We start from the raw sequence: 27,909 nt of genomic DNA, 5'->3' as shown, positions 1-27,909 counted from the left end.
GCACTGTAAATGATATTTATAATGACATAACTTTGGAGTGTTATGCCTGGGCGAGAAAACTATTATTTTATTATCAGTATAGAAAACTATGGGACCATATGAAAGACAAGAAACCAACAGCAATTGTTTACAACGATTGGCAAAGATCTTAGTTATATAACCAATCCTCTTGACATTGTTCTTTCTAGGATCATCTGTACCCATTTACTGCTGAGTCGACTAGATTTATAGGAGCGTATTATTATTCAAGGTCACTTTCACATGTCGGTCAAGATTACAACCCACGATAAAAGTCTAAGACTTTGGCCGATTTTGATACAACCTGTATATCACTATATGACTTTATAAACACCTAACTCATGATGAGGGTATGCATGGTGTGGAATAATGTATTTGTATAATGCAAGACGATCAAATACATCCGACACACACTTTATTTTATGACTAATTTTGAGCTGAAATCGTAAAAAACCTTATGGTTGAAAATATGATAACCTGTATTCATACCACGTGCAGCAAAGACAGGAGAAATAAGAGCACTTGTATGACGCAACGGAAACAATTAACAGAGGAATATGTGCCAAGGATCTATGACAATAACAATTAACTTATAATTGGGATCCCACTTTGCAGAAATCTATTGTTTTTCTCGAATTGGAAATCTTAATTTCCGTAAACAAGGCCGATTTAACGTTCTTATAGTAGTTACAATCTACTGTCTCCCACTTTGTTATTGATATCATGTTTATTTCGTATTCGCATTACACACCCGTAGGAGATACCTAGCGGTCCTAATATATCTTATAGCTCATGGAAAGTCTACTTTCAAATCGAAGGGTCCTGGTGTACCAATTCAGAGTTCAAAGTATGCTTTAAAACGATACAACTGTTTTTTTTTTTTTTTGTCAACAAAACCCCTTGTTATCAGTCAATTTGACAATACTTGAATTACGGTTCAATACACATTGGATTGAAGATAAACAACACAGTTGTATATGACAAACACAAAAAAAGAAAAAAAAAACAGAACACAAAATGACTTGAAGGTCCACTAACATCACTCATTTCAACTAAGGGAATTGTATAAGTATTTTATAAAAACCAAATTCCAGATGCGGAAGTAAAAGTATTAACGTATCATTTTATAAGATGTTTCTTTATTGCCATGTTTTGAAGTATTTATGGGTGAATATATATAATAATCAATTTTATGAGATTTATAATGTTAAAGATATTGGGCTTCCATGACGATATTAAATATACGGTTTCGTTTTTTTGTTCTTCTCTGTACACGAAAATAACCACACAATCTCATCCTTATATAAGCTGCAATTTACAATAGGCTTACAAAGATACTGTGGATAAATCTTCTATCAGACTTCGCAATAAACGGCGTCATTGCATTAAAAATAATTGACATTGAAAATGCCAACATTTCAAATTTAACTTATTTTTCAGACTTTGGCACTTAAGACCGTTAAGAAAGCATTTTAATTACATGCGTATCTCGATGTACTAAAGTGGGGTATACAGTGTTGAAAAGCAACCGATTTAAGTGGTTTACACATAACTGAGTTACACGAAACACATGTTAAGTGCATAGATGATCGAACCAGAATATCAAGCATCATTCGCCGAGACTGCTGATGATAGAGATCTGCATCTGAAGGAATTTTTCTAAACCCGAAGCAAGTGCACAAAAGTACATCAAAACACGCATAATATGTTGGTTTGAGGTCCGACTGGCCTAAGTGAACGCCACTTGTCCACGAGGAATTTTTTTTTTTAGGATAAGGCCATGTGGGTAGATCTTCCTGCATCCTAGATCTGGGGTAGATTATACACTAGCATAAGAGTTGATACACTTAATGTTAATGATCTATTATTCTGTTAAAGCCTGATTGCCAAGATGAGCTGAATCCTTCAAGATTGATATCTTCCATTCAGATCACATCAACGTACTGCCTTCAGAAAAGACATAACTGTATGCCAATTGATTGATGAGTTAACTCGAACAAGAATTTTCCAATCAACAGCTTCTTTGAAGTCTTAAGCGAGGCAATAGACTTAAACAACAGAATAAATCAATCTACAATGAACATGTTACGTAAGTCATTCGAGAGAAATCACTGTTCAATGTGATCAATACTAACGAGTAACTTAATGGGAAGACTGCTAATAAAAAAAATAGTTAGACAAATTGTTCAACCAGAATTGGGTTTAAAAAGAGGCTCAGACGGTCTTACTTCTATATATTGACATTGGGGAAAACAATTCTCAACAAAAAGCTGTTCAATTATTTCCCCTTGGATCACTTCTCAATTACGAAATACAGACAATGTCCCGGCAATACAAAGGTTTATGGACATTGTGGGGTTTATACCGTACATAGCGCGGTATTCACAGCTATGGCAGTACACTTTCTTCCAATCTGGACTGGTATCACAAAATCTCACATTATTTAAATAGATTTGGGTGGTGACTGGTGATTTTCAGATGACTGCAACGCTATTACTATTTTTTGGTCAAAAAAATGCGATTTCATTTTATCACACTAAAACAGAGAATTCTGACAGAACGTCATCATCGCCTTATAGGCATCCTATAGTGCTGGGCGGTTTGGTATGACCCATTTGATGTACACAAGTGCAGAAAAAGATTAAGAGACACTTGACATGTCGGGAATTGAGACTCATCTTGTACTCTTCTCATGGAAAGTGCACCAGAATTAACTCTTGAGAGGCTATTAGAAGGAAACGTTTTTCCTCGATTAACTGCCCTTCCAATTGATTTGATAGGTTCAGACGGCAATGTGAAACACTCTTTTAAGAGGCATGTAACCATAAAAGTCTAAAGATTATGGTTATAAATCTCATCCATCATTTACTTTCCAGAATTGGATAATAACCAATGTTAATATCCCCAATTAAATATAGAGTTTCCGTTATGCAAGTTCGACTTTGAGGACAGTTGGAATCTTCACTCCATGTTCTAGGTTTATCGGACAAATAATGCTGGTCGTTCTAGTCAGTAGTCTGGTAAATCTTTCGGCTGTAAATGGACACGGGTTATCCCAGAGAGACCAATTCTAGGAGTTTTGACCACGTGGTTGACAGGATACGCAAGAACCTAATTTATCATTCTTGTATTTAATGGTCGTTTCTTTTCCCGGTAATATGTATGTTTATTGTCGCTCAAAATGGTCGGAGGATGTGTATCCAACACTTTCACATTGGCCTTTTGGGTGAATTTATAACAGTTTTAACCAATTTGTCGTAGAGACAACATGAATAATAGTGGGTCGGACATATCCTCAAAATGAACAGACGAGTTGTCTTTTTAACTTTCAAACGCGAATTCTGGACACTAATGAAGGTTGAAATTTCGATGGTGAGCTGTGAACACTATATCTGATAACTTTAGCTAAAAAAGGTACGATTGGTAAAAGAATTGGCATCTGTCCCTTTAAATGCAAAGTAATATGTTATCTTGTACATTAGTCTTAATGCCTGCACCCAGTCGTCTTTATCACACTCAATCTTTCAGAAATCTCGAACATAATTATAGTAGTAGAACTCCACTCTTTTAATCTTTTAATCTTCAAACGATTGATCTATCGTTATATAAATTAAGAGTTAAAGTGATAGCAATAGATTTTCATGTCTACATTATCTGTAAATATTGCTCTTTTGAGAAATAATTTTGCAATGAACTTTATATTAATAACAAATCATCTGAAGCAAATCGATGTTCTAAGGATCTGACGATGATCTAAGGATCTGACAAATGTACTAAAGATCTGACGATGTCCTAAGGATCTGACGAATTTACTAAGGATCTGACGATATTCTAAGGATCTGACGATATTCTAAGGATCTGACGATATTCTAAGGGTCTGACAGATGTAGTAAAGGTCTTGATGGATGTGGTCAACAATGTGTTAAAGGCTTCGCGGATGACTTAGAGGCTTAAAGGTGTGTTGAAGGCTTCAAGGATGTATTAAAGATCTACAGGATTATTAAAAGCCCAGAGTTATAGTCTGGCGAAAGTAGTAAGGCTTGGCATTTATATTTCTAATGAATGCATTACAGGCCTACAGAGCGTATAAAGGCCTGAAGGATATATTGGAAGCCCGACATAATAATGCAGTAGGAGTCTTGCAAATATTGTAAGGCTCTGTCGCGTACGGTAAGGTAAGGTCTAAAGTCAATGTACCAGCGTTAACTAATTGAAGATGTTTTTAATGATCGGAATGGAACTAACTCAAGTCAGAACTGCCTTTTACCGAAATGAACCCAACCAAATACTTCAGGTATTTGTGTATCAGAAAAAGCTTTGTCACTTTGCTAATTACACGATTTAAGTGTTCCCACTTCTGTAAGACTTTTCCTAAAAGTCATTAAAGAGCTTCACAAAAGTGACATTTTTCTCCATGTTCATTGTGTAGAACGACTGGAATTGCGAGAAATCGACAAGTAAGACGAATCAGTCAATACATCTGACCTCCGGATTGTTCCATTCGTTTACGACATTTAAAACATCCATTGACAGAAACATTGACAGGTCAACATTTAAAAAAAGTTGCCAGACTCTGTAGAAATTTGTCTATGGCCGACAACCTTCAGCATTTTCATAATACATCGAAGTAGTATCAAGACCAATTTCTATTTTGAGTTGAGCGAGCGTTTGCATGGTCAATAAAATATTTAATACACTCCAGAAAATGATGTCGCAATAAGGAACTTTAAGATTATTGTTTACGTAATATTCACGACAAAAGATCCTCTGAGTGATAAATATGTCTACTCCAAGTTGAATAAATGACCACTAGAGTAAAAGATTATAATAAACATTTGTAGTGTGGAATTGTCTGTCTTTAACTGGGATGTTTAATCAGAGTTCATCGGGATCACGTCGTCTTCTTCTCATTGTCTTCCTGTATCTACATGTTAAATATTGAATAGTGAGAGTTGGCTAATTGTTACTTATTGGCAGATCAAATAGCTGGATTGAGAGATTGGTCTGGATGTAACGTATTTAGCATTCATTTCACACTGAATTAGACGTTTCATTTCTATATTGCACTTAATTATCCGTTGATGATATTATAGGTGATGATGACACACACCTTGGCTAATTATCAAAATAAACGATTTCTCACTGATACAATTACAATTCGATCTTCATTGTCTTACTTCTTGAACATTACTACATTGACATACACTGTTATGGACGACATAATTATAACCAAGGATATAACTTTGCATGAGTTGCCAGTTGTACATTAAACCGCCAAAACCGATATCTGCCATTGTTGTACAGGTTTTGCGGGGTTTCACCATGATCCTTGAAAATAGCTTTTTTTTCAGGTCTTCCAGCTTTCCAACAGTTATCAGATAATCTAACCAAACCAACCCAAACATACGACTGCCATTCGACTACCAATCAACAAGAATTACCATGATATCAGAACGAGTTCGGAAGAATGAAGGAGATCGAGTAACTCACGCCACACCACACAGGACCGGGTTTCACCGCCATGTCATTCGACCCGACCAGCTCTTACGAAGTATCAACAACCAAACCAACAACACAGCATCATAAAATTTGAACAAATCCCACTACCAACTACTACGACTACCAGCAACCACCTAGTGCGAACGTTAACTTGTCATTTTCCAACCAACCAACCAATAGCTTCACTAACTTCCGGGTTGAATTAGTTACATAACGATTGTTTTCAATTTACCGTGTGATATATTGAATCTGTAGACATCTTGTTTCCAAAACATTAACCTGGAAACGTTTCTTTGGATTCTGGAGATAACTTCGCCCAATTCCATTATTTATTGTTTTAAAACATTGATTGCTCGTTTAAAAATGAAATGACTTCGCGCGTTTAGTTACAAGAAAGCTATATGATTTCTTATCACGTAATACAAAATATAAGACTTCCGAAGTTCATCTGAAACGTTTTACAAATATGGAAAATTTAAACAATCTTGATCAAAATATATAATTTTCCTAACCGAAAAACGAAAATGAAATCTAAACAACATATTGGCGACACATTGGTAGAAGCTAACGTTTCACATGAGGAAGTATATAAATCATACATAAGTGATAAGTATTTCATAATGAAAAGTGGTATCGGGTGTCTACAACAGTAAGCATACCCTGTCTGGCGCCACAGGTACCGGTACTGTTGGAATCAATGCAGTTTGTACATTCACAATAGCGCTCCCAAAAACGAACGCTCTTAACTCTGTACTAAATAAATTAAGTTGTGAGCGTTATGATCTACGTGTATGGCTACCTTTAAATAAATCTAATGGCATTAAATGTCTAATGAATCTGTAAAAGGACGATCGACTCAAAGACGCGATTTTTCCGCTTGCAAATGTCAACTTAATTTAATTAGAATATGTTATTAAATATATTTTGTAATTTGTTTCGTGAACTTTTTATATTCTTTGGATTGGTTTAAATGTGTTTCTTATTCAATGATTTTAAAACTAATCATTTGTTAAATTTAATTAAAAGTTGATGGTTTGAAAGTGGTGAACAATTAGGACGACCACAAACATGCTTAATTGAGCACAAGCACATTTGGAATAGCTGTCTGTATAATGTACGGTTTCGCTTTCTGGGAAAAAAACGTTGAATATTGGGTGCTATGTTGAAATAGTATACTTTTCTACCAGCAATGTCTTATATATAATTTAATTTTCCGGTCTGGTACAAGCTATATTTTCGTCAGAAATCAGAGAAGACAATCCATTATGTTGTAAAGGTCTTAGTGCCGATTTGCACTCTAATTGAAGAGCTCGTTGTCGAATACCAAAGGGTCGATAGCATAATCGTTAACAGACTCGACTTGATAAAAGGTACTCCGTAAAATCAGTAGTCTGTATAGTTCATCTTTTTATAACTGTGTGTCAAATTGAATAGCTTTCTTAGTTTCGCATTCACTGGTGATAAGACAAAGTGGACTTACATCCAAAGATTTCCGACTCAAATCAACCGAATGCAAACTGCTACAAACAAACTACCAGATCGTATATTTGCTTTGAAGGAGAACATAAGCAACTGTGGGCAACTGCGTTTTTTTTCAATCGTCGGTGCGCTCAATTCTTCTACTTCAGCAATATTGCTAAGATTTTGTTAGATGCCAGCATCAGATCACAGTCCTGGAAAATCAAGTTGTCATCAGATTGAAAATCGACACGTGCTTCAGCTGCTGAGGTGGCTTGTTTTATTTATACGCGTCCGATTGGTTTTTCTTGTAATGGAATAGTGATATTTGCATGATGACAAGCCTTAATTTGAAGACTTGCTGTTTTTAGTTTTAATTTTGAATTTAATTGACCTCTCGCAATAATATTAGTATTGAGGCCAAAATATCCTACACATTGCTTTACTTTTAGGTAACCCAATTTAATTCCAAATCATTAAATAAAAGTTGAAATATAGACAAAAATAGCTATTTCCTTAACTCACTTCATTGGTTTCAGACTGACTTTATGAGTGTGAATTTCATGAAGATTTGAATTACATTTGCACTTTACAGGCTTCGGCAATTTCGGTAGACATTCAGTTAAATGTATTTTAATGACATTCGTACGTTCCAGACCTTAAACTATCGAAATATTTTCAGTTAAATGTCTTCATAAATATTAGAGAAGTGTCTCTATTCACTTAGGTCTGCGTAGTGGAAATGGAATAATTCAGTTACAGAGACTTGAGAAAAAACGCCTTCAGTATTTCTCTGTACCCTGTCTACCTCCTTTAGCGAGCAGAATGTTACGTAATATACATCTTTCCAATAAAACGCCTCTTCTTTTAACTATGACCACCGTCAATGTATTTGAAGAATAACACGTTGATTCTATTTGCTTCTGAAAGTCTTTGAGAATTCCAACTTCAAAACGTACATGACAACCTTTTTTACTATTGGTAAAAGAATATTATTATAAATATATTCATATTCTAAAAGCAGAATGTGGTATTAATCCCACTGTGAAATGATATAATTTTGAAATGTTATCAACATATTGAAGAAGTGAATAAATTGAATTATACTTGATGTATCTTCTCTATAAAACATATTTCAAAGAAACATCTTTAAGAGTATTTTCTTCAGATTTTCCTTTGATCTGGCTTTTAAATAAGCTCTTCGTTATCACATAAAGTGAATAATGCCAGACTTATATCCACCTGTTTCATGAGAAACTTTAGTACTCAGTATTTCTTTACGGGGCATAAACTAAATCAATTTTGTCAAAAGAATCCTAGTGGTCAGCGGCGGAGATCTTCGAAAATATATGGGGAATCAACTGATTTTAAAAGGTAAAATAGGCTTTGGTGTTGCTATACAATGTTTTGGCAATAACAATAAATCGCCTTCGGTGCCGTTTCAAAGCATTTAGTAAAAATTAACAATATCGCGTTTAGTGATACAATAAAAATTGACATAAACGCTACATACAGTGAATATGATATTAGCATGATATTAGCTCATTTTATCCAGGCCGCTATAAAATATGACCTGTTATATAACTGTAAATCAAGTGGTCTGAGAAAGGTTCTTGAAGCTAGTGTAAATGAAACCGTTCTCGGAACGCTTTGTAGTGGAACTCTTCATTTAAGAAGACGAGTTTTTCTGTTGTGTTAACCGGATGTCAACTGTCCCAATAATATTTTTTGTAATGTGAAAAGGAAAAATCGTTAGTTTACAGGCGTTATAAACCTGTGTGTACAACAGGCAACCACTAACCAGGGAAATAATCTTGTTGGTACCTGAACTGTACTTTTTATTCAGTGTCCAATACTAATATACCATGTAGAAAAGGTTAAAGTTGGTAACCTCAGTTCTACTAGTTACCTTGAGGCACTTATATAAAAGTACAGATAAGAGAATTATGTAAATCTCTATACTATTGAAAAGATAATGAACTCGACACCACTGGCTGTTGACTGTATTTTCTTTCCGATGTGCCCTTAGGATGGTTCCTCCGGATTTCCGGCTTCCCGATCCGTCATATTTTATATTTCTAGACTGATTGGCTGGTACTTCGGGGGAGAAAGTTGTTTACAGTAATTTGTCTTAATTACAATGAAAAAGACCGTTGTTGCATTTAAGCCTTACAACGAAGTGGGCTGATAACTTTATTCTGTTTGGGTGCACAATCGGTTAGTGACTGTGGGTTCCGCTCTCAATCGGTGTGTTAAAGAGTGATGGCCTTGAATAAGTTATCTTTACTCATAATTCCCGTCGACCCAACTGTAAGTGCGTATGGATAATCTGGGAAAGATCAATGCCAAGGACCAGCTGGTCGAAAGGATATTTAATTATACACCCAAGTTGTTATCCTTGTGAAACATAAGCCTAGTTGTTTCTTTTCTTTTTTCTTTCTATCTATCTTGCTTTCTTTCTAGCTTGACAAAACATATCACCTTGTTGGGCATTATGAAATGAAATGGGAGTCCCTTTTGCTAAAACCCGTATTCGGGATACGATGACTTTTAGGTTGGTATTAAATAGACCTTGCCTTTTTGTTATTTAATGCGTTCATTGATTTTTCATTAACTCTCGATATCTGTATGAAATAAGATTATATTGTGATATACGGTATTAATAAGTTTAGATAACAGTCAGATTAATGTAAACTATCCGCTGACGACTCTCCGTTATATTTTTATCTTGCCGCCATATCATGTTTATACATAAAATAATCAAATCAATATGCTTTAACTAAATCAAGATTAGGCATATGTACTGTAGACATGTTCAACACTTTTTACATGGGCTATAGAAGATATAAGCAATATGTTAATATCTATCGAAGATTTTTAAATGAATTGCATGTAATAGTTTCATTGTAGGTTTTACTACGTCTTTGGATGACCCAAAAAATTGAAATTTTTAAATTTGACCAAGATTCTTTGTTTATCAGTGGACAATCCCTCTTTAATCCAATATAGTCCTTAAAACTAAGTAATAATTTATTTAACTAAGTAATTTTGAAACAGTCCCAGAAGCGTGTTTCACTAATTACTTAAGTTTAAGATTCTATTCTTTATTCATGGCACCTGGTCAGTCCAACTGATGAATATATACTCAAAGTTTGAGACTTTTAATTTTATGTCCATTCAAAGAGGTAGTATTCCTTTAAGATATCTATTTGTCTCACTTAATGAAGATTAAACAACAGAACACAATTTTATACCGTTTAAGTTGTATTGTACACAACGTTTCAACAATTTACATAGCCAACATATAGTGAACAGTGACCCATTAATGTCGATGAAGTATTGATCAATGAACTTTTAGCACTGATAATATCCTATGTCATTGGCATAAAAATAAAATATTTAATAATTTAGATAAGGAACCATTAATTCGACTGGCCTAGTTATTTGAATGAAATTATTAAATGCAATTTCGCACAATTTTCACATCTGTTGTTTAAAATAATAAATGATTAAAAAACAGATAAAAACTCAAATATATTAAAAATTCATTTTTTAATTTTACAAATACGTTGATTATACAAATATGTGGCTTTTTCAATATATTTTATTATATTAGGTCTACATTTTTTACGATCTAAATGTTTTGTCCATTGCTAACATAACCAATAAAATGTGTCTTAAAAATGAAGAGGGCTGAGACCACATATCACTCAATTACCAATTAGTATTATTTAACAAAAGCGAGATGTGCTTTGGAATCTTCAATGGATATAGTGGCCATTGAAATATTAAGATTACATCAATGCATGTCTTAACCAATATTAGAATGTGCAAGGATCAAGTATGCGCCCAATCGAATCGAACAGAACTATATTATCAATGGTAGAGATCTACTTTAGATCTGTCTTTAGACTCCTACGAAACAAAATAAATCATACGGCATTAACCCAATAGTGTCAACAATAGATAAATCATTGATAAATACGGCTAAATTAATTAATACAATACAATTATATGAATGTTCTTATTCACTCCAACCGGAAAATAAGCCAATTACCGAAGTGTGACAGTATCTTCGTTTCATAGGAGAATTTGACCTTAATATACTTAGTTGATGACATGATCTTTCTCATCTCTAGTTAGTGTTGAAAGAAGTTCATTCAGTCTAATAACGACCGATTGCCAACTTTAGAACATGTTACAGACTAACTAAACGTTGCCTGGCTAAAACGATGGTCTGGTTCAAAGACAATAATGATTTCCGGTTCTTATGTCTATGATTCATTAAATGAGTGTACTTGTTGGTACTTGCAAAAGTTTGTTTCAATCCGATAGATATATGCCATAATTCACAATGTCAAACTATTACAACTTATACCTTTACTGCAATAGCAAATATTTTTATATTACGGAATGCAGCGATTCCATTGAATTGTAAACATTATAGGGTACAAAATTCCATGATACAAGAAAGGTGACTATTGCAGTCAAGTCAAGGTACGATGTTCTTAAAGCTTCACATTTTGAAGATGCTCTTCAACAAACTCTCGTATTTCTGGAATCTGTCAATGAGAAACAATTGCTCTACTGACTAAACGCTGCCAGTTCATGATATGTATTTCTGGAATTCTTCAATGAAACAATTGGCCTTCATTAACCCGAATTCCACAGATAACGGACTTGAAGATTTGTCCAGTTGTCAGAGTTGTAGTGACTAATTTAATCTGAAGAACCATCTTGCTTCAGTTTACTGTTATATTTGTCTTTACCAAAATATCAACTCGCAGCCAAATCGAAGACAATTGATCTAAACAAATTTCCAATCGAAGATATTTGAATGTCTTGGACTATTGTGGTTGGAATCCATGGCTACAAACAAGCCTCTGGTTAAATTATTACTTATCTAAGTAATGCAATACCAAGTAATGTGTTCATATTTGAATTATCTTAAACATCTTTACGATCGTCTGCTTGATAATACATGGGAAAGTTATTAGAAAAAGCTCAGTTTAAGGCAATATGATCTGAGCTGTCTGGAGCCATCAAAGATTGAAAATCGGCAAACTCAGTCTAGGACAACAAGTTGATTTCGATATACCTCAATATCTATTAACAATAAGTCGTTTTTGTATTAAGGTGCCCAAAGACCATAGCGATTACCTTTGGCTTGTGATTGCTATTAATGAAAGTGGCCACGAGTTCCTAACTCAACTCACAACTCAGTTGCATGAGAGTAACTGGTGATCGCTATGGTGTGAGGCCACCTTAACAACCATGGGCAATATCCAACCGAAGTTGACCAGTTTCGAAAATTATTAATAAGAGGAAAGACTTGTGAGCCAGTCAGCTTACAATTTTCGATTGGCTGAGGGATTGTATCAGCTGACTGCATCCACGCCAACACCTTTGGTGCCTGTGGCTAACACCGGCAAAAAATACCTTTCGCACTAAGTTCCACTAATACTAAATGGTGAATGATTCTCTCCGACTCCGACTGACAGGTTCCATAACCAAGAATCGTAGACTTCTAATACAAATTGCTAAATTGGTTGGAAAGGAATTTATTAACTAAAAAGGCCAATGCTGAATTTCAATATTATCATCCAGATAATGCAAAATACAACTATAAGACAAGTGGGAAAATTATCTTAAATGAGATTCAGAGTTCTAGAATTACAGACAACAATATTAATTTCCAACTACTTAACAATGTGTTTGTGAGAACTTGCTTTTATCATGTCCAATTTTCAAACCACAGTGCACCGAGTTGGAAAACTTAGATGCGCAATATAAAAAGTAACTAAATAAGGTTCTAAGAAATACAATTTTATAGAAGTCTGTAGCTGAGTATATCTGGATCTTCCAATATCTGGACTGCAAATGTAACTTCACTAACAGAGTAAAAAAACTATAAGTCATGGCAATACTTGATGTTGTCATGAATAAAGAAAGATCGTGTTCATATTCAGAAAATCAAGTGAACTTCGTTTTGCCTGCATAATTAAACCTGTAGTGGAAACATACTTTCCACTGGCACACTTTATGAAGGAATTCAGTGAGTGAGAATTTGGAATACATGTTATATCGACCAGAGGGAGCTTTTCATATTGAAGTAACCCGGGGTGGCAGTTGAGCTTATAAAGCAGCCCAGCGGCTTGTGGCAGCAATATCAGACATCTTATCCACAGATTTTCGGCGGATCACGTGTCATTATTTAAAAGAAGAAAGCACGTTTTCATAAAATTTTAAAATTGATAGATTTCCCAATGGATTTGACGTGAGATATTATTATATATTTCCGAGTTGGCCTGTTGATGATTGAATATTATCTATTTATATTAGAAAATTTGATACTGGAATATGTTGCAATTAGTATAGTATTAATAATAGATGAAGTTGTCTTGATTCCAGAACCATAGAGCTATTTCTGACACCTGATCTTGAAATGATTAAGTGTTGATTGTAGTTGACACTTTGTCGAATATACAATAGTTATGACCTACCTAAACGTTCATTACAATATTGATATTAATAAAAACTAAAGTACGTAAATGAACATTCAACTTTCTTGACTAGTGATGAAAACATTTGTGGTCATTGTCTATAGATGCTTCATTGTCAATGATATGATATTGGTATTCAGTTATATGCCCGATTTTTTGCCCTTCTTTGGGCTGATGGGCCCAAATAATGCAAAATTCAGTTGGCAATTTGACCAGATTCCCAACCGTCTAGGCATCTTCTACCTTCACCTAAGCCTAGGTTTAGTGTTCATTATAGTCAGTCCCGCGAAAAAGAAAATTCAGTTTGAGAAGTCCATCTCAGCCTATGTTGCTATTGAATCCCCCCAATTTTTCTCTTATACGGTTTGCCATTTAGGACACATTTAAATTACAATATCTTATCGGCGACGAGTTAGTTTCCAGATGTGACACAGCTTGGATAAAAATAAAATGATATTTAAACGATTTTTTTTCCTGCTCCTGGTTTAACTAGTAAAACGAACATCTACCATAATGACGTGCTGGGCTCATGAAAACCAGCATATAATATGAATGCCAAAGAAAAATCAGGAACTAAAGCCTGAAACCATTTATGCTTTTAAAGATAACACATTTAATTATAACTATGGCTTATACAAAATGTCAAGTGTAAGTCTTTTAGTGGGTTAACCCTTCGTATCATCTTGATTCCTCGGGCAATATGTAATATAAAATACGATTATAGCCCGATGATCTGATTAGAGCAGATAAACAAGTTTTTTTTTAAACAAACATACGCTTTTAATATAGCTATTTTACGTATTGTACCTATAAGAGCGGTATTAATGAATGAAAAGCGGGTTAACTTTAGACTCTAATGCGATGAAGTTTGTCTTAATGATATCAATTGATTAGTATATAGCTTTAAGAACTCTGAAATAAGTATGGATGTAGTATGACATCAGATGTTTCTTCATTGGGTCTATTAAACCATTTTGAAAAAACTGCGTAATTAATACAAAAATACCGAAGTGACACCCGACCAAAATACAGCTCTGGGACAACCTTTGTCACGCCTGAGCCGATGATGAGCTCCACCAAAGTACTGTTGTGGTTATCGCAAGTGAGGAAGGACGTGCTCATTCATCCTTGATGTCAATTGGTATGTCAACTTGACTTGTGTTTAGAACAACCCACTAAGCTAATGCATGTTTTGTACATTGAATACAATGGCATATTTACCTAATCATTGACTAGCAATATAAACGTCTGTGGTCATTGTCTACAGATTCTTCTTAGTTAATTACAATGATTCGTCCGATATGATATTATATATGTTATATAGAGTTATATGGCCTCTATTTCTGCTCTTCTTTGGGCTGATGAGACCCGACTGCACGTAATGCATAATTCAGATTGACCAGAACAGTAAGTATATACATGCCCCTTTTCTGCTCGATTCCCAACCGTCTAGGCATCTTCTACCTCTAAGCGTAGGTTTAGTGGTTCAAAGTCAGTCCCGCAAAAATGAATATCTGACAGGAAATTCAGTTTAAAAAGTCCATCTCAGCCTATGTTGCTATTGAATCCCCCCAACTTTTCTCTTATACTGTTTGCAATTTAGGACACATTTATATTACAATATCTTATCGGCGACGAGTTATTTTCCAGATGTGACACAGCTTGGATATAAAAAGAATGAAATGATTTTAACGTTTTTCTTCCTGCTCCTGGTTAGGCTAGTGAAACGACCACCTACTATAATGACGTGCTGGGATCATGAAAACCAGCATATAATATGAATGCTACAGAAAAATCAGGAATCAGGAAGGATTGATTGGTGTATAACAATAAAGAATTTTGATCGAATATCGGCGAAATGTACACAATAATTTCCTGAAAGAAATGACAATAATTTGCCTATCGATACACTGAGAATGGACTACACGATTTTCTATTTCCGGTTTATGGGAATAGCTATGGGAAAGAGTTTTGGATAATTTGTCTTAAATTGGCCAACGACCTACGTAGTGTTAGCGATTTTTATAGAAGGTGGCTTTAGAGGAATCGTCGAGTTGAGAACTTTAATTCTAATACCTGTGGTTCTCACTATCATCTATGATTATATGACGTAGCCAGATATTGATAACTCATTCTATTTCATCAATAAGCTAACGCAGATATTCATGTAGTCAATATAGTCATATCTTAATCAACTTCATATTTTCGATTTGGAAGTTTCAAAGATTTTTATTAGCGTTCAATTAACTCTTCGACATAACGACAAGATAAAAACAAGATTGGGTATTCATGTGAGTTAGCAATGTCAGATTAATCTACAAACCCAAAATAACTTCAAGTATATTAAATATTGACTGATTACACATCTAATTTCTTAAATTGATAGAAATGATAATCGACAACAGACTTGGTCTTCAAACCAATTTGTTTTCATGCTAATTAAGTTAACGTCACATCAAATCAATCATGGCAAAACCACAAAATTTAATTAACATTAAATGTTAATTGGACAGTTAAAAAATATTTTTTAAGAATTCGCAAAGGGGCCAAGATCTTTCTGGTGTGATGGAAAGTTAAGAAATCTAATTATTAATGATATATCTCAATACTTTTGAATCTGACACAGGCATATCAGCAGAAAATGGGGTTGTGCAAAAAGGGTTAATTTTCCCGAACCACGGCATTAGCTTATACATTTTTCATGCGTCGAGGGATCGTTAACGTGCACAGCTTGTATCACACGAAGTCGATGGGTTATTGTCCAAACTGAACAACTAATCAAAGGTCAATGTGATAGTTGATATGAGCTGAGACAACCAGTTGATCGTTGATGCCAATAATCTGTCAATTTCTCCAATGAGCGTTTCACTCACTGAAAGAACCATCACCATAAAAACAAGATGTGCTCGTTTTGCAACATTACAGATAAACACATAAATGCCTGTATTGTTAAAATAACGACTGTTCTCATCATCCAATGGTCAAAAGTAGTTTATTAAAGTTTAGAAATACGGTGATCTAATGAAATAAAATAGAGTTTTATGTACGCCCTGTTCATCTCGCAACTCGTCGCTCATCACATCAGAAACAAAGTTCAAATGCTGTTATAAAAGTGAACGATCGGAAAATGAAACACGAAATCCAAAATAACAATTTGGCAATACACTGGTTGCAGCTAGTGAACTATTGATAAGTTCAAATGCAAAAGTGGACAGTCCAATAGTTATAGCATCACGAGGATCAGGGGATACTTCGATCTCCAAAAAAAGTCATCACATTCAAATAGGTACTTGTGTTTGTGGCTAATATGAATAACGAGTTAATTTCTGACTGAAACAGTAACAGTTGATTCCGATGTATCCAGTATGTGTATCAAATTGATCCAGGTTTGCCATGCATGTAATACGTTTCAACGTAATATTCAAGCAAACCTGACTGCAAAAAAAAATCAAATTATTGTTTGCGGTTATACAAGTATTCCATCTGTCAATTATTGTCAGAAGTCTTTTCAATTCGATATTTCTCATTTTCCTCTTCAAGTGTTTCAGAAACAACAGCTTGCAAAACATAACGAAAATTAAATATCATGAAAAGAAACAAAAAAGGTAAGAAATATGAAATATGAATATGATGAAATTTTAGAATTTTATTAATAAGATTCTTTAAAAGTTATTGACATAAAATAAAAACAAAATATAATTTTCTCGATTGTACCAATGTGAGCTCCAACAAATGTTGCTGAAGCAACAACTTTAAAAACACAAAAGAAAAAAAAAATATAAATATGATTAGGTTGAAATTTTAGATTCTTAACAATTTCTTGATAATAAGAAGACAACATGCTTTTCTTGATCAACGAACTTCAGCTCCAATTAACAAAATAATCGTTCTGGAACAGTAGCTTCAACTTCTTTATGAAAAGTCAATTTCAAATTATTTTCTTCTTGACATTTGTATATCAAATTCGACTGTTGGTAAAGCTGGAGTGTTTACTTCAAGATTCCGATTATCGACTTGTTTACCTCATTTAAAATGAAGATATCTCGTCCACATCCGGTTCCGGTGTTAAGATACCACGGTCATCGATGACCATTAGCTATGTTAATTGGCTAAGACAGCAAAAGAATTCAACTGAAGAGGTCAAAGAGTCGTCAGTTAAAAGCTTTCCGGATTTTTCGCGATTACATTAAGTATGCTTTGACTTTGTATCGTAATGGAAAATAGATGATCCTTTAATTAGCAACATTCGTTTTGGCAACAAACTGCATTTTACAATGTTTTGCTTGGCCGTTGTATAAAGTGTTAATCACTCGTTAACTTGTTATCTAAACTATCCTTTTCTGGTTCTGTTTATTGTATGCTTGTAGTTTGGTGGTAGGCCTACTAGTCCGTATCGTATTCGTATATTGCTAACGTATATATGTATATATATATTGTTCACGTATATTGCTAACGTATATATATATATATTGCTCACATATATTGCTAACGTATGCTAACGTATATATATATATATTGCTAACCAATAAAAGTTATGTTATCGCCTTTGTTAAGCAATGATAGCGTAACACCTCCTGGTTCTCGCTTAGTTAGTGATGGAACGTAAGTAACCATTTTCTGTCATGCACCAGCATCAAGAACACTTCTTGAAACATGAGTAAACAAATAAACGAAGGGCTGTCGTTTGAAACAGAATGAATCGAAAGGTATCAAATTCTCGAAAGAAATGAATGAAATTAATCGAAGAAAAAAGGCTAGTAACTTGATTTTAATTGTCAAAATGAATGTGTTGTAATAAAATATTATGAAATACCGTGAACGAGTGTGGGTTGAAAATCTCTTATACCTTTTGTGAGGTTTTTCAAAAATATCTATATATGTTGTTTCAGATGATTGTAAATGCCAAAGGTATCATTCTAGTGGGAATTTGTTCTCATTAATGTTGTTCTTTCAATTTTAATCTGTCTGTAAAACGATTTTGAAATATTGTCATAAAACCTTAATATATGAATGATATTAAATATCATTAAAACCATCTTACAAAATGATATGATATGAAATAAATTCGACTTTAAAGTCTCTTTGGACAAATGAGTTAACTCCTTCACAATGAGCAATTGTGAAAAAGGAAAGGAACATTCTTCGATCGAACTTCAAACCTCCATCGAACAGGTGTAACTCGGAATCTTCTTATTATTCGGATATCTATTTTGACTTTTTATATGAGTTTGTAACCAAATACAATTCTGTAGCGTAATGGAGCAAATGAGGCTTATGTCTCACTTTAGAAACGACAAACAAACTTTAAATATGTCCTTAATGTATTTTACATCCACCAAATCTCCGTTTGCCAGATTTTTACTGGGAATGTGCTACACATACGACATTCATATGACTGGGGAAATTAAACCCTGGTTTATACTTGATTATCTTCGAAGACCATTTTCCGCAATGAGTTCGCATCAATATAGTACGAAACACAAGTGGCCCTTCGACCTATAATAGTCTACATTTCTTGTTGTCCGGGTTAATTCGATTGACCGACCACCATCGTCTAATCATTTAGGTTATCAGACGAATCGGTTGGCAATAGTTTGTGAAAAAATTGAAAATTACTGTTAATCAGATAGGCTTTGTATGGATAATTATCTGTATTATGTTAACTAAAAGTCGTTAGACATGCCTCAATTATTTTCTATAAAAGAGTTACGCATATACCTGAAAGGTTTAGGTCGACGGGTCAGGTCTCACTAAGGGCAAACAAGGGTGTCCCCAATACACAAAAAAAATTAGAAAACCCATTTACAATCCTTTTAACAGTTCAATAGAGTATTACACTGGTTTAACAGTTAATTGAAGACATCGTAATTTTTTTTATGAAACTTTAAACTAAGGTGAAATTCTGGTTATTTTACTCATAAAAAAAAAAAAAAAAATTTAGCCTTATATTGCTGCCATAATTTAAAACATTTGGTATAAGTCCACAGGGCACCGTGTGATTTAGTTTAATGTTACATCTACATTTATTCATGTAATAATAATGTAAATAATCTTCAAGGGACGTCTGCTCCCCAGTATAACGTGTCAGCAATCAGACATATATAAGCTCATAGATCTGACAATGCTTATAAGCTTATGTCCTACCACTGAAAATGATTCCAAAAGTTGTCATACCATTCATTACTGTAGTATACCTCTTACAGCAACGCCGGATGAAACGCACTTTGAAGCATACAGTAATGGACCTGTCAGCAATATGATGGACCAAGTTGCTACCTCAATAATACAGCACAGACATTCACTTGACAAGGATAATAAGTTACTCCTTGGTGTTATTATTTAATGCGTAATTTGTCAATTATAATTATAATAATTGTTAATAATTGGTAGAAAGATACCAGTAAAGTCGCAATTAAAAATGTCATGTAATAAGTATAATGGATGAGTTATCAGGCTTGAAATGCCACGTTTTTTAATATCTATAAATAATTATATCAATCTCAACACGAAATAATTTTTCAATGATCAAGGAAATAAAAAGGACAGCATCTGTCCATAGAAATGAAAAAAATGTTTGCTTCTAGAATGTGAGGAATGGCGATCCGTATGGTAAATTTTTCAAATGAAGCAGTGGACGATGCATAGACATATTTGTATATGTTGTAGTATAGCTATGAATAAGAAATATTTTTTCAGGGAGAAAACAAATTACCAACAAGTGCATGAGTGCAAGTTCTATGAACTGAATGTTAGAAAGGACCATGTCACGTTTGTGTATGGGACCTAATTTTAACCTATGTAGAATACAGATTTTTTCATTAAGTTGATCTCTGCTTTAATCCGAAATTGGCTACTTGCTCCTTATTTTGATCATTTGAAGTCAAACTTTCTTGTTTTCTAAAACTAACAGATCACCTGTGGCAGGTCACTTCGTTCAAAACCTCAATATAAGATGCAGTAGGAGCGTATATTAATTTTCGGTTAAGTTGCTAAATGTATTGAATGATGATTCATCAGTTGATTACAAATTAAACTAACTTCACTAACAATCATGAAACTTTCAAGGGCATTGAAAACATTTTAAAAGTAAAAAAGAAAGGTTCTACTTACACATGAAGTCCCCCAGCAGCCATTTTTCTTGACCAAAAACTTCCAAAAGCGCAGCAGGTTGACAGATGATGAGTACCAACAAGTCGGCGATACTAAGATTCATCAAACAATAGTTGGTGGAAGTTTTCATTTCCCGTACTCGGGATACCACAAAGATAACAAGTATATTCCCAATGGATCCAACCAGAAAAACAATCACATTTAGAATGGTTACCCATATATAAATATATACCGGGGTAGTAAAAACATCAGTTTCATTAAAATAATTCAAACTTTCCGTAATATTGGACACTGCCATGCCTCTAACATCATAAAGCCGACTGCCATTAGCCACAGTGGCACGCGACAAACCAGAACTGGTATCCATCCGCTCTGTAAATAGTTCTGTAAATTGACGTCTGTAAGAAAGAAAAAGACGACGGGTTAGTTACCATGTTAATGAATATAGGATAAATATTGAGATACGTGATATTAATGGGGGAATCAACATCTGTTGAAATCTTAACGGGTTTATATGCATCATATTGATGCGACGGTAGATTGCATTTTCAGGGGTGTCTTTATCTTGATTGGATGTTATTGCAAGTTATATGTCAATGAAACCTAAGCAAACTTTAAGGTGGTGGATTTTCCAACCGCTGCAACTCAATAACTACTTTACTGCTCCACTCTAAAAGACAATTAACTTCGATGCAAGGAACCACCAAATATCCCTGAGACGTGTATAAATTTATTCGATAAAAATTATTTTATTAGGAAAACATATTTTACTGATTGGTTGGAAAGAAAAATATCAAATTTATTGTTCGTCATTGACCAATCAGATATCAGAAATTGACCCGAGTGGTGTCGCTCGAAATCCAGTCAGATGCATCTTGTACATTGATTTATTAATTAAGTTTATAACATTACCATGAATATGATATTAGATAGTTGCACGAGAATTTTGTAATTAAATACTGTTGGTTATGCAGTTACTATCACACGCTATGTAATAAATTAGAAATGTCTAGATTGAAATTGTAATCTAAATTCAAAAGATGAAATACGCCCATCCACAATGATTCAACTAAATGTCATATCATTGACTGACTTTACGGAATATAATAACATATATCTGCCCTGCTACTCCTAAAATTACTGCCTATTCTGTTGTTTTTACAATTGATAATTTTCTTTGGAAGTATATCGGACAATGAAACAGTGTTTACAAAAGATCACCTTAATACGCCAACACTGATAAAATCATGTCTTTAAATGATATCGTTTCAATCCAATAATGAACACAAGGACAAATCTGGCCCTGCCAAGTTTCCAGACATGATATACAGATGTAATATCGACTACTGTAATACCCTTGTGGGGCACAGGAGCAACGTAGTGTATCTGGTGGACCTTATATATATATATAGAAACCAACAACAAAATTCTGAAAACTTTGGATACAAAAATGGATTGGGATAAACTGATATCAGATGTGAGGCCATATATGCATGGTTAATCAATGAAACTGTTATTAAAATTCATGATGTAGCTTAACATGCAACATCGAATTAATTAATATGAAAATTGAAATTAAAATGACAATGATATATTAATGGATTATAATATCACTAACGTGGAGAAATTTAAGAAAATGATATCAAAATCTGGTATATTTTTCTAAAATACAGCGAGCAAATGGGAGATATTCAATATTCCAAATTCCACTATAGCATTAAGAAAATGTCTTTTAAATTCTTTTGAGTGAAAATTGAACAAAATATTAATTTAAAATTCCTAAAAGCAACGTTTCAATAAAACATGTATAACATTCTTGCAAACTTACTGTTCAAAAGTCATTGTGCCAACTCCAGTAAACTTTATTCCAAATATCTCTTTCAGAATTTGATTCTTTTTAATAATCGCTGACCTAATGTAGCCCACTTCTACAAGGCAATCAGTGTATCACGACATACGGCTCTCTGTAGGTTGGCTAGTAGGTAAATGACAAGTTCACATCCGCTTCCAGCTATGTAGGGTTAAAATACACCTTAGTTGAACTTTTCATAACACCTTTTTATATAATCTATTTCTACTATCGTTGGCCTCTTGTTATATTGTAACTGTACTGGATGTATGCTATTGTTTAATCCAGCCAAGTGGAACAAATAACATTTTTTTAAAGGTAATGTATGCTGTAGATTTATACCTGGTTCGATGTTACGCAAGGATGTAGTTTCCTTTTTCATTGTCACCGAAAGACACAATATTTAATGTAATAATAAAATCTTTATTGAGATCTATTTACCAAAGGTAATCTTTCCTGGAATCTACTAACTACAAATAACATATATAAAAGAATATAAGAGAAATAGTATCATATTAAAAATATTGTGTAAATATATCAGTATAGGAACAGGGCAAAATAAAAATACAAAAATACTACAAAACTATATAAATGATACAAAACAATATGAATGTATCTAGAATTGATTAAGATAGATAAAAGTAGAGTTATATAGAAAAACAATGTTACAATGAGAGAAAAACGAATCATAACCTTCTCACATTCCTTTCTATATCTCATGGGTATCTTATTCAAAAGTGTACTAAGTTTTATTGTCTCGAAGGCATTGTTATACTTGTGAATTTATCCACTTTATCTTGGCTAGACGCTCGATACTTTATTTTAACGAAAGGCCGTCTGAACGCCAAAGTTGTTGCTTTTGTGCTACATTAAAATGACTAAATCAGCGAACTATCCAAATATCTTATCCAGATCAAGAATTATCAAGATGTTCTTGTTTCAGAAAGTCTAGAAACTGTCACTGAATGTTTCGTGTACTATCTTGAAGGTTTTTTGTCGAGTGTCGTATAACTCTTGTATTATAGATAAGCGTACATATGTATCAGTGTGTCTTGCATTAATTACTTAAAGATTGTATTATCTTTAAATCAGGTATAATTCATCTATAATCACATGTTTAGTCTCTTTTGCTGCACAAACTGATAAGAAAATAAAAAAATGAAAGAAACAGCAATATCAAAAGGTGATAAAAATGAGTTTTCAAGGATCACTCAATGAAGATCAAGATCAATCAAGCCTTGGCAAGCCAAGTCAGATTACACCACACACTCGATGATATGCAACTTAAAATGTAAGAACCGTATCGGCCCTATTAAGGTGGGTTTATACAGAGCGCGAACGCGAACGCGACCGGCGCGAACGCGGCTTTTCATCAGTTCAGTCATTCAAATAGAGCGCGAACACGAACGCGGAAAACCGTCGACGGCTTTCAATGCGGATCGCCTCTTCTGTTGTTAAAATTTGGTCATATGGTCATTTTGGAATCATCTCTCCGATTCCCTTCCAAATATCTTTCTTTTTTACTGTCTCTTTGTAAGTTTTTTCAGCTTTGTCAAACAAAACTGGATTCTTTTCAACTTCTAAAATCAAAACTTCCGTTTTATCCATTGTTTGTACCCTACAAGCAAATTGGAAAAGCCATGTGCACAAGTTTCTATTTTAGGAAATGATGCAAGGGAGGTGGTACAAGCTGATTGGTTAATAGCAAGAAATCCGCCGCGACTTTCTGAAAAATTCGCTCTTGGGGCAATCTCGGCGGTCGACCGCGCGAACAAATATTTGTTCGCGTTCGCGTTCGCATTCTATTTGAACGGTCCCTCTATAAAATGATGACACCATTCCATGACGAAAAACCGCGTTCGCGTTCGCGCTCTGTATAAATGCACCTTTAGCGACAAAGCAATAGCTCGTGAAGAAATGTATTGTTCGAATGGGACAATTTTGTGGCAAATATAAATTATGACAGTCGAATAGCTATAGTCGTCTGCTAGAATTCGTATGTCAGTGCTTCCGAAGTCGACAAAGTTGGCTATCAACCATCATTGTCTTCCTGCTCGTCATCGTCACACATCAGCGTTCTGGACATTGATGGTATTTATAGATAAAGATAAGTGATACCGACTTGTTTGACTATACATGGGAGATAACTCGGAATAAATATAATTAGATTTTTGTTCTCTTGTAGATTTATATCGAACCAATTGCAAAACTGAGCTATTTACCAAATGAATGTGTTATTTTGTAATTATGACGATAATGTGTGGAAATATTGTTAGTATCTACAAATTACCAAAAAGACAATAAAATCAATGTGGGTTCTGAAATAGAAAGTTATGCCCTGTTGACAATCTGAGTAGCATGATAGGGTTGAAAGGTTCTGACTTGCTTTTCTCTGATTCTTCTTCAAATCAATAACAGTAAAATCAAGCTGTTTCGTTACGGAATCGTTAAACACAATACCCTGTTCATCTAAGAATGCAAGTGATTTCCATCTGAATGAAACCAGACGATACCAGACGAACCTGATTGGAATATATCGAGACCAAATGCCGTTTGTTACACAAATCTTACTTCCGGTGAAGTAGTATACATTCCAATGTAAATTGTTTGAATTCTTGTTAATCCAGACCCTGGAACAGATATTGCACGTAATCTTGTTAGTGATGACATGATGTTCCAATTCGTTTAGTATGAATGGTGAATCTGACATCAACTTGTATAGTCCTGTAGTTCTACAATCTGACATCATACGCTTATGTCCAAAACATGCCTTATTCATATCAAGAGCCCATAGCCAATCATTTTCCAGCTATACTTCAAAACACCTGGCTGCAGAATCCGAGCCTAAACACAAACATTCGTCATAACAAAAAATATACTAAGAACGTTTGGCATAATTTAGAGTGGTGCTTAAAGCATTAAAATGATAAGACATGTCACGACGTAGACTATAATTACAACCACTAGAATTATTCACTGTCATTAGTCACTTGACTTCATCTTACTTTAAGTGAAAAGTTTCAAAGAAGTCCCTCAATTATTATCTAAGCTATGTAACTAAGTGGCATTGGCGTAAAGAATGTTACCGAACGGTTTCCATCTCGTGATGCATTACAGTGATTACACAATCATGGAAATAGAGGATTTTAACTGAATACGATGCAATTGGTATACGAAAAGGTTACTACAGCTTAGATAAGGCATTTCCGAGTCGACTTAACAAAACATTTTGGCACTGTTTATGACCAATTTGCGGGGAGGTAATAATGTTTTTAGGGCATGACTATCAACGGCTGAAAATATCAGTTCTAATTATTGACCAATATGAATTTGAATCAATATTTGTTCGAGATCGGATCAGATCATTACCGAGAGCCAACGACCATAAGATGTGAATCTGATAAAATGTTGTTAGCACTGCTGATAACGCTTTCTGACGATTCTTTACAGTTACTTTACTTTCCCCAATATTACAGTCAGCTATGAAAACGTGATCAAAGCAAGAAGACGTTAAAACATGGTGAAACTAATAAAACTATCATAAATATAGATACTTGATTTAGTGATCAGAATTATACCGATTTGTTCAAAGGTTTTTGCACCATGTAATTATAAGCTCCAGTGGCCTATGCAGCCTAGCGCCCCTTAATAACTGAATTTACGGCCATTGAAGACTGATATTCCTTTGAAATTATAACGGGTCTTTCAGTTTCAGCGTTACGTAATCGGAAATAAGAATCATGTCAATCAAAGAACGGAAGTTATCATATTAAACGATTTCTTAACGTAACCATTAAATTTAATGATCGCGTTGTGACGAAATCAACTGGATAAATCATTGAAAATCATACATGCTTGATTCAGTCTCTTATACACAAAAATAAACTGAAGTCATCAAATATGATATCAAAGGAATTTAGCAGAGAATTTCAAATATAACCCTGAGCGAAATTTTGAGTGATGTCAAATTATGGACTGATTTTTCTACTACGATATCCTTTGGCTATTTGTACGGTATTAGTGAGAAGGGTCAATCAATAAGTAAATTAGCTGCCAGATATCATATCTCTGCTTGATCCGAGTTAATCGAATTTCAGCTCCATCTTTAAGCTGGAGGGTAAAACTAATCTTGACACTGGCTTTACTACGGATCAATTAAGTCCAAAGAACAAAATGTGTTCTTTTCGTTGATCAGTATTCACAATGGATAGCAACATGGCTCAACCATCAAAGACACTCCATACTCTTTGGTTATAATTGAATTAATGAGTATGAAATAAAACCATGAAGAACTATTTAGAAACAATTCTCATCAGAATTTTTTCAGAATATTATCGAATGATTGAAATGAGTTTTTTTAGCTATCAAGTTGAAGATTCGCAAAGTTAAGCAGTTTGCAATGAGGGCAATTTTGTCTGTCTAATCGTTCCAGTGTCCAACCGTAGAAGAAGTGCTTTATCATCAAGGGATTGCCGTCGAAACCATCAATGATCCGATTCACAAATAGAAAATATACAACAATAACAGAAACAAAATGTATGGACTGATCATCTTCTTGAACATTTCAAACCTTATGACTTACAAAAACGCATTATTTTCTTTACTGTCAGAATGAACTGTGATAAAATGGTATTTTTGTGGTATTTTATCTCATCTCAAGACGGACAACGCCATGTGGTGTGTAAAACTTTACGATTGAAATCAAGAAAAATATGTAAGCAGCACTCTAAAATATCTGTAATGAACTAAACGCTATTAAAATAATTGTAGGACTTACCAGAAAGAATTTAGAGAAATCCAATGAACGTTTTCTCGCTAACGATCAGCCACTTCTGAATAAATCTCAAGTTGTTCACAGAAAATCGGAAAGTAAACCAACTCCAACGCAATCACTTCAATAAGAATGTGTACAATACACGAGGGGAGCTTCTTTGATGAGAGTCAAGCCTCAAACAAAGGTGAACTAACACTTCAGACTGATGCGAAGATCTGGCACTATCAACAAGTTTTCAACCACACTTAAAAAGTTTTTAACTAAACCACCACTATTGTCAGACTAACTGAAGTTTTGTGTTTCTTAAAGTGGAAATGTAATTCGTGCCAATCATTTAAGAGGACAAACATTAAGACCAATCTCGTTTCTCCACTCTAGGATAACTGGTATATAATCAATTGTCCCTGAAAGCCAAAATATAGTCCCAATATGTTATTTATATAATAGTCAGATGGGGTTCTGACAGTTGCTACTGCTTGCTTTATATCGATTAAGTTTGGTGATGCCATATTTCACTGGCAATAGCTCAGAAATAGTTCTTGCTATTACGGCACGCCAGTTGAAACCGTCCACCACTTATTATATATGACATCTCATCACTTACACGCAATTTGAAAGCAACATGAATATTTTAAAAAGTTTACAACTGGGGTTCTCGAGGAGCCTGTCTACCAGATTGACTTGGCTAAACCGTTTTG

General features: G+C 34.1%; 1 protein-coding gene across 1 annotated transcript in view; it reads right to left on the bottom strand.

Moving 5' to 3' along the window:
• Positions 1 to 20,886, bottom strand: part of LOTGIDRAFT_114263 (hypothetical protein) — a gene marked incomplete at both ends in the record, with an annotated part of 40,691 nt that extends 19,805 nt beyond the window's left edge. The window contains one exon of the mRNA XM_009052717.1: positions 20,585 to 20,886. Coding sequence (XP_009050965.1) covers positions 20,585 to 20,886 — 302 coding nt within the window. The remainder of the gene's footprint in view (positions 1 to 20,584) is intronic.
• Between the last annotated feature and the right edge of the window lie 7,023 nt (positions 20,887 to 27,909).

Source organism: Lottia gigantea, assembly GCF_000327385.1.
Source record: "Lottia gigantea unplaced genomic scaffold LOTGIsca_19, whole genome shotgun sequence".
NCBI classification, from domain to species: domain Eukaryota; kingdom Metazoa; phylum Mollusca; class Gastropoda; family Lottiidae; genus Lottia; species Lottia gigantea.
The sequence above is the reverse complement of the archived record's forward strand: the minus strand, read 5'-3'. Positions and strand labels throughout refer to the sequence as shown.